This window comes from Hipposideros armiger, unplaced genomic scaffold (assembly GCF_001890085.2).
Source record: "Hipposideros armiger isolate ML-2016 unplaced genomic scaffold, ASM189008v1 scaffold_26, whole genome shotgun sequence".
NCBI lineage: Eukaryota > Metazoa > Chordata > Mammalia > Chiroptera > Hipposideridae > Hipposideros > Hipposideros armiger.
In genome coordinates, this window is record NW_017731376.1 from 2,977,613 (window position 1) to 2,987,164 (window position 9,552).

At 35.5% G+C, this 9,552-nt stretch overlaps 1 protein-coding gene across 1 annotated transcript in view; it reads right to left on the minus strand.

The window, feature by feature from the left end:
* CFI (complement factor I) overlaps positions 1 to 8,965 on the minus strand; it is a 55,161-nt gene extending 46,196 nt beyond the window's left edge. The window contains exon 1 of the mRNA XM_019635992.1: positions 8,764 to 8,965. Coding sequence (XP_019491537.1) covers positions 8,764 to 8,820 — 57 coding nt within the window. The 5' untranslated portion in view covers positions 8,821 to 8,965. The remainder of the gene's footprint in view (positions 1 to 8,763) is intronic.
* Positions 8,966 to 9,552: the final 587 nt, after the last annotated feature.

Genomic DNA, 9,552 nt, shown 5'->3' on the forward strand with positions numbered 1-9,552 from the left:
CAACACGGGTGCAATTTGCAGTCAGTGGCCCTGTAATTAGCCCCTGAAAGGGCATTTAGATTGTTTCCAATGTTTTGTTATTATAAACAATGTTCAAATTAACCTCTTCATATAACAGGCATCATTTCCCATATATGCTAAATATATCTGTCAGTACTTGCCTAGGAGTGAAATTGCTGAATCAAAGGAATGAATCGTCTTAATTTTGAAAGACATTGCCTAATTTCTCTCTATTAAGGTTGTTTTATTTTGCATTCTGATTATCAATATATGACAGTGCCTATTTTCCATACTCTTGACCATAGAACATATACCTTATTAAGCTTTTTCATCTTTTCAAATTTGATACATAAAGGTGTTATAAGAGTACAGATTTATTTACATTTTTTCCCCAGTAAGTGAGGTTGAACATTTTTCAATATGCTTAAACTTAAGAGAAATTTTTATTTCTTTCATGTCATAGTAACCTTATCTTTTTCTGATGTATACTGAATTTTTTTCTTGTTTTTGTTTGTTTGTTTGTTTTTAGAAACTATGTTAAAAAAAACAGCACTTTGTGTGAAATATAAGTTACAAAAATGTTATCTATTTGACAAATGGCCTACTATATTTGTCCCATAGAGCAGATACTTTTAAAGTACTTTCTTACACAACAAAATTGTTTTCAGTAAAAATCTTGAAAGAAATGAATAATAAATTATGCAGAAAAATGTACACAGCAAACATTTTCTTTTATCGGAACTCGTATATAGTACTCCCCCCTCATCCGCGTTTTCACCTTCCATGGTTTCAGTTACCCGTAGTCAACTGAGGTTCCAAAATATTAAATGGAAAATTCCAGAAACGAACACTTCATTAGTTTTAAATTGCATGCTGTTCTGAGTAGTGCGATAAAATCTTGTGCTGTCCCACACAGTCTTAGGATGTGGATCACCCTTTGTCCAGTATATCCACACTGTATATGCTACCTGTCCATTAGTCACTCGACTGTCAATGGTATTGAAGTGCTTATGTTCAAGCATTGCTTTTTTACTTAATAATTGCCCAAAGCCATTAACATAACTTTTATTACAGTATAATGTTATAATTGTTCTATTTCATTATTAGCTATTGTTGGTAATCACTTACTGTGCCTAATTTATAAATTAAACTCTATCATAGGTATGTATGTATAGGAAAAAAAAACATAGTGTATATAGGGTTCAGTGTAATCTGCCATTTCATACATCCACTGGGGTTCTTGGAACATATCTCCCACAGATCAGTGTATTAAAATTACACTGACAGTGAGCCGACAGAGTGGCGCGATGGTTAAGAACTGGCTTAGGACGCCAGAGGGCCCCGGTTCAGATCCCACATATGAGGTCCAGTGACACTACCCTCCACAGCTAAGATGCTGAACAACAGCTCAACCTGGAGCTGGGCTGCCGTGAGTTGCCGGCGACTGCATAGGCTGCAGCCCCTGTGGCAGTGGGTTGCCATGGGCTACCGTGTATAGCCAGCAGCCAGCATGAGCGGCCAGCAGCCGCAGTGAGTGGCAGTCCATAAGCTGGCGACCAATCTGCCTCGCCCGGGAAGAGTGCAGTGATGGTGCCAACTTGAGCCAGTGAAGCAATGTCCTCCACAACTGGACTGAAGAACAAAATGACAGCAACTTGTCTGTTCCCCTTCCCCCAATTCCCCAGCAGTGTTCCCATCCCTCCAATTCCCCCCAAAAAAAAAAAAATCTTAAAAAAAAAATTACACTGACAGTAACCACTTTGAGCACCTCTTGTAATTGCAGAAGTCAAACATGACTTGCATTCATCTTTTGCTATTGGTGTATATTGAGTATTACAATTTTAATAGTTTTTTCCTTTCTTACAATGTGTATACATTTTTTTGGCATTCTCTCTCTCTCTCTCTCTCTCTCTCTCTCTCTCTCTCTCTCTCTCCATATATATATATATACACACACACATATACATTTTATATAGAATATATATGTATATATAATTATATAAAATCATGCTTCTAACAAATAAAAATGTAAAAAGTAAAATACATAGTAGAGTACAAATAAAGATAAAATAAATAAATAAATTTTTTAAAATTACATTAATGTATTTAATGAAAACAGAAAAACTTACACCCATATATAGGTCTGTGGCAGTAATGAATAATAATATTACAGTTTAACAACAAATAGATACATTAATAACAAAGAAACAATTTCATTTTAAAGATGTTATTCAAATTTAGTAAAATCTTACCTGTGTGAACTACTGTTTGCATTTAGCAAACAAAAATATTACACCTTTCAGTCTGCCATTTTACTATTTTATATTTTAGAAACAAAAATTCCAAATGACAGAACTGAAAAACTTGACTTTTGTTTTTTCATCCTTACAATTCATTTTGACAGTGTGGTTTATTTTTAATCTATTTAAATTCAGGAAAATGTAATAACACAACTTGAAGACAGGAACTGTACCTGATGTGAGCTTAAATAGTTTCAATACATAATGTATATGAGGCTGCCTATATCAAGGCTGACCTGAAGGTTGACTAAATTAACTTCCATTTATAATACAATGTCTATTAAAGAATAAGTTTTTGAAAAGTGCCCATTTCAAGTTTACATTTGTATTTTAAAAAATCAACCACAGCAACCTCAGCAATTGTTAACTGTATGATCTCAGGGGATGGCCACTAATCAAATGTGTCTATTTTAATTAAAATTAAATTAAATGGGAATTCCGTTTTCAGTCCAGATAGAGTGATAGGGACCAGATTTACCCTTCAGCTTAAAATAATCAAGAAATGGACAAAACATAGAAAACAATGATTATCAAGATATTGGACATTAGGCAACAAAGGACCACGATCCCTGAGAACTGATAAACAAGTGAGGTGAGTCTTACAGTTGTTCCATTTGAATGCCTTGAGGAAGTTTCCAAACTGTGGTGCAAAGAGGGAGAACTTGAGCCAAGCCCAAGGCACTCCAGAGTTAAGGAGACATGGCTGAGAGTCTGGGTTGACCAAGGCAGCTATAGTTCACAGAATAAAGTACTGGGAAAAAGTGAATTGTATATACTGGATGGAACTAATAGAACAGTGCAGAAGAAAAGACTGGCAAAACTAAAGATTTATCAATAGAAATTATCCAGAATGAAGTATGGAAGTAAAAGAGAATAAAAACAAAACAAAACAAAGAGTAAGAGTGAACAGTGGGTCAAGTTCAAGTGGCATAGTACTTGTGTGATGAAGTCCCAAAGGAGAGGAGAGTGAGAAGGAAACAAAAATCATATTTGAAGAAATAACAGCTGAAAAATTTCCAAATTTGATGAAAGCTATAAATCCACAGATCCAAGAAACCGAATGAATCCCAAGCAGAAGAAACATGAAGGAAACTCCATCAAGGCACACCATATTTAAATTGCTCAAATACCAGTGATAAAGAGAAAATATTCAGAACAGTCAAAGAAAAAATATACATTATGTGCAAAGGAACATAAGGGTGTAAGAGTGACAGCAGAGGTCTCATCAGTGATGCAAGTGAGATGACAGTGGAACATTTAAAAAATACTGGGGGGAAAAAAACCGTGCCAACCTATAATTCTATACCCAGAAAAATTAAGGCAAAATAAATTTTTTAGACATGCAAAAGCTGAAAGAATTAATTATCAGCATATTTACACTAAAATAAATGTTACTAAAAAGTCCTAACACAAAAGGAAAATTATCTAGATGGAAAATTGATGTACATAAAGGAATGAAGAATACTGGAAATCTCTAGGCATTTTTTATGGGGGTGGGAGGTAGCCCTTATCTCTGCTTTGTTCCCTTACTTGTGGTGCCTCTCTCTGACTTTGGTACCAGAGTAATATTATTGGCTTCATATAATGAGTTAGGAAGTATTCCCTCTTGTTGTTTTTTAAAAGAGTTTGAGAAGGATTGGTGTAAATTCTCTAAATGTTTGGTAGAATTCACCAGTGAAGACATCTGATTCTGTACATTTCTTTGATGGGATGTATTTTTTTTTATTACTGATTTAATCTCTTCTTATCTATCTGTTCAGATATTGTTTTCTTTATTTTGTCTTTAGTTAGTTTTTGGTAATTTGTATGTTTCTAGAAATTTGTCCATTTGTCTAGGTTATCTAATTTGTTGACATTGTAATTGTTCATAGTATTCTCTTATTATTCTTTTGATTTCTGTAAGGTCAGTAGTAATGTCTCCACTTTCTGATTTTTATTTATTTGCATCTTCTCTCTTTTTTTTCTTTGTCTAGTTAAGTTTGCCAACTTGGTTGATCTTATCAAAGAACCATTTTTTGGTTTAATTGATTCTCTTATCTTACTATTCTTTATTTTTTCAATCTCAAACCTAATCTTTATTATTTTCTTCCTTCTCCCAGCTTTGGATTCAGTTTGATCTTTTTTTCTTTTTCTAGTTCTTTGAGGTATAAAGCTAGATTATTGATTTGAGATCTTTGTTATTTTTTTAATCATAAGCATTTATTGCTATAGATTTCCCTCTGATCACTGCTTTTGCCAAATCTTATGTGTTTTGGAATGTTATATTTTTGTTTTCATTCATTTCTAAATATTTTCTAATTTCCCTTGTGATTTCTATGACCATTGGTTGTTTAAGAGTTTGTTGTTTAATTTCCATGTATTTGTGAACTTTCCAATTTTCTTCCTGTTACTAATTTCTAGCTTTATTCCATTGCCTTTAGAAACTCTACTTCATATGATTTCAATATTTTTTAAATTTATTGAGACATGTTTTGCAACCTAACTTATGGTATATCCTGGAGAGTGTTTCATGTGAACTTGTGAAAGCTATGTATTCTGCTGTTACTGGGTGGAGTGCTCTATATGTGTCTAGTTGTTAGGTCAGTTTAGCTGATAGTGCTGCCAACGTCTTCTATTTTCTTTCTTTCTTTTTTTAAAGATTTTATTGGGGAATTGGGGGGAAGGGAACAGCGTTGGGGAATTGGGGAAGGGGAACAGACAAGTTGCTGTCCTTTTGTTCTTCAGTCTAGTTATCACTCAAAGGCCTACAGCACCTGAGTGAACCTGAGGTGCTGTAAGCCTTTGAGTGATAACCGGCAGCCCAGCTCCAGGTTGAGCTGTTGTTCACCATCTTAGCTGTAGAGGGCGCAGCGTCACTGACCCCCATGTGGGATCCAAACTGGGGCCCTGCTGCTCAGAGCTGGCGTCCCAAACCAACTCTTAGCTAATGTGTCACTCAGCCGGCCCGTCTTCTATTTTTTTATTGCTCTTCTGTCTAGATTTTCTATTATTCTGAAAAATGGGGTATCGAAGTCTCCAACTATTATTGTAGTTGCTTTCTAAATTCCTGAGTATGCACAGGGGCTTTTGGATGCCCTGATTTCTCATAGATACTCTCTCCCTAACTTTTCCTCACAAACTTTGGCACTCTATTGTGTGCCTCCACTGTAATCTTTTGTCTCAAGTAGCTATAGTTTGTTAGTTTGCTTTACAACACTTTGGAGGAATGCCTGCTGCCTTTCCCCTCTGAGTTAGGTAAAACAAAGACAAGTACATTGTATCAGGCTTTCAAGCAGCCCCCAAGCAAGTTAGACAAATATTTTTAAAGTCTGCTCTGCTCCTTCTAGAGCTAGGGACTAGAGTTCCACACTGGGAATACAGGCTGCCATCTTCAGGCTGCCATTGAGCTGAGGACAGGGTGGGGCATGGGCAAGTAAAAATGCCACAAAGCTTTCCTACCATTTTAAAGTTGCCTTTTCTTTCATTCTGAGTTCACTCAGGTGCTGTAGGCCTTTGAGTGATAACCGGAGTTCAGACTAAGTTAGTTCTGAGAATCTGCTTGATTTTTCTCTTTTTGAGGAGGGACAAATTCTTTCCATTTGACTTCTGTGCCATTTTTTCTGACCTTAGTCTGCATTGCATGTTGTCTCCTGTGCATACTCTCTTCCCAGCATCTCGGTCACTCTACTGAGCTTCACCCTAGTTCTTTCTCTCCAAAATACTACCCAGATAAACCTAGGTTTGTAATAAACTTCCAGGGTAAAATAAAAATTTAACTTTTGGTGAGGGATTATAACACAGCACAGTACCATCACAGTAGACAACCATACAGACTGAAACATTTGGCTTTCCTGTTCTTTAATATCCCTTGGTTATTAATACAGCAGCCACTCCCTCTGTGCTCTGGAGTTTTCTCCCATCCTTTCCTGGGTCCCCTTACCTATTTTCTTGGGCAGGTTCAGTAAAATTGGAATTCTCATTTCATTATTCAGAACAACTTAAATCTATCCGACTGCCAGTCACCCCTGTCATTGACATAATTCATGTCCAAATCAGCCCATCAAAAAATTTTAATATAAAAAAAGAGTGTGCAGGGGGGGACAGCCAAGTGGCTCAGTTCGTTAAAAGCACAAGTTCTGAGTGATAGGGTCGCTGGTTTGATTCCCACATGGGCCAGTGAGCTGTCCCTGAGCTGAACTGCTGCTGAACTGCCAACAGGTGGCAGGATGGCTCAGCTGGTGAGAGCACAGGCTCCTAACAACAAGGTTGCCGGTTCCATTCCCGCATGGGATGGTGGGCTATGCCCACCTGCAACTAAGACTGAACACGGCACCTTAAGATGAGCTGCCCAGAGCTGCCATCAGGTGGTCGGATGGCAACTGGACTTGGAGCTGAGCTAGCTGCACCCTCCACAACTAAGATTGAAGGACAACAACTTGCCTGTTCCCCTTCCCCAATTCCCCAACACTGTTCCCCATCCCCAATTCTCCAATAAAATCTTAAAAAAAAAAAAAAGGAGTGGGGCTCTTTATTCCCTAGAAATAAATCTGCTCCCAGCTTTCAAATTAACAAAAATTTCTCTCAGCTATATATATTTTATTTCATTTTGAAAATGTAGATACATTTTAAACTTCTCTGAACACATTTATATTGTCTCTATTGTAACCTCCATTTAAAAATGGTTATTTCTCAGGTTCTATTTTCTTTTATAAACTAGTATCTTAAGAAGTTCTGAAATTTTCACAAATATGATATTAACTCCTCTGAAAATGCTGTTTTTTAAAGGAATGAAGACAATTTTATTGTTGGATGATTGTTCGATAAAAGGAAGAGGCTCTTTTTCTTTCCATAAGTGAAAACTACTATTTTCAATTTTGTTTTTTATTCTGTTTTTGTTCCAGCAATCGAAAATGTGGCTGAAATTTTTTTTTCAAAAAACACAATTTCTTCTTATTATAAAGTAACACGTAATACACATTTATTTGGTATTTAAAAATGAAAAATAAAGCATGAATAAAATGAATTTTTGAATTCTGAAAATTTATAAATCTATAAAACAGAAAACAGAAATCACCACTAATTCCATCACCCAGAGATACCAACTGTTACCTATTTGATATATACCCTCTTAGAACTTTTAAATTGCCATTTATATAAGCAGTTCTTTGTGTGCATTTGTGTGTGTGTACATGCATACACACAGACACATACATGTGTGCATGCATTTTTTCTTTAACAAAAATAAGATTTTAGTAAGGTCTTTTTTCACTAAATATAGAATGCATCATTTTAATGGGTACATAATAGTTCATTTATGGATGTACAATAATTTAGTCAATTTCTTATCAATGAGAACTTAGTTTATTTCCATTTGTTCTCTATTATAAACATTGCATATATATTTTAGAAGTTACAAGAAACTTAAAGTATAGTATTCTGAATTCTTAGGTAGTTTTCTTTAAATATTTGTTTCTACAAACTGGCATTAAGATAAAACAGTTTTTGGAACCCTGTTTAAAAATGCTTTGATCACAAAAGCAGGCAACCATCAATAAATATCTGAAATGTCTTAAACATTTCTAACTCTAATAGACGACATTCCAATCTGGCTACAATCTGTCATTTCAGATTTAACTCCCTGAGTTGCCCACAAAATCTCCACTCTGAGTAAATGAATTTATCCTCTGGAGGGGCCTAATTTTCTATCTTGCTGCCATAGCACTTGCTGCTTCTCCAGGCTGGAAAGACTGGTCATCAAGTCCTCTTTTCTTCCACTGACCAAATCTGATCCAGAATTATAGGTCTAGCTCAAATCTCTTTGGGTCCATAAACTCTTCATGACCACCTAGCAGGAAGGGATTTTTTCCCTTTCATTAAAGTCTCTTGGCACATGATATTTGCACCATTTTTTGGCAATTAAATATATACCGTCTCCTGTCTTTTAAGAGTTCCTTCTCTTGTGTTTTCAACTGTTATTTAAATCTTGCTTATCGTTTCCTCATTGGCATATTTATATCATCTTGCTACAACTGTATCAAAAGATTACTGAAGGAAGAGATCAATCTTGCCATTTGCTCAGCACTATACTTTGCACATATTGGGTTGTCGGGAAAGTCATGATGCATTTTTGCAACGAAAAACATAGAAAAAAATACATCATGACTTTCCCGACAACCCAATAGAAGGAGCTTGGTAAATATTTATTGATTTAATATGATTACTGTAAATTACGGATCTATATTACTGAAATTCTCATTCAGTTTAATTTCTATGCATAGATAAGAGCATATAAAAAAGCAATTTCTCAAAGCTCTTTTATCAAGATATTAACAAAAACATCTTTGTTACTAACTATATACTGCCACTGTTGGTACCTGAACTAAGTAATCTTTAAATCAAAATAGTATCTCAAGATTTAAAATATATTTTTATAATATTTAAAATATTTACTTAAAATTGTTTGCATAAATATTGAATTACTTACCTGGCAAAAACTTAAGTAGAAGCACAAAAGGAACAGAATAACATGAGCAAACTTCATGTTGGAGACATTCAGGGTCTGCGTCTCTACTGTGGACGCTTCTCCACCCAAGATTTTCTTTTGAAATTTAATTTTTAACCTCTGAAAAAATATTTAGAAAGAGCGAGCCTCCTAAAGAGCTTTGTACTTTTGAACTTGTAGAGAATTTGGCTTTGAAACAAAGAGTTTACCGTAATTGAAACCAAAAAAAGCCTTCCTAGTAAATGGCCGAGGGAAGCAACCAATAGGGACTGTGCTTCCTCCAGGGGAAACTGACTTTCCCCACCTTGTTACTGATTAATGCCTCCATTCTGTTTTCCAGGGAAGACAGAAACTATACTGGAAGAACATTTTTTATGTTTTTGGTCAAATAAAATCATAACATTTTCTCTTATGGTTGAAGACTAGGCGGTGGCAAGAAGTGTATAAGATTGAAAGCTTTGCTGAATACATTAACAATCCTCAAGGAAGCAGTTCCTTTGCCATGCATTGGCTGTGCTGGGGTCGAATTACATTCTCTGAGTGCAAAAAAAAAAAAAGCTTTTCAAAATACATATGCTTGCCCTTGCACCAACCGTAGCACAGGATTCATTTTTATTTATAAAATAAATGTGTGACAGCAAAAGTGCTGTCACAGTTTGGGTTCTCCTGACGCAGATGTGAGGCAGTTTTGGGTGCAAGATACTAATTAGGAGTCAACTCCTGTGAAAGGAAGGAAGGAGTTGGATTGCAATGTAGGTTCGCCAAAGCCTT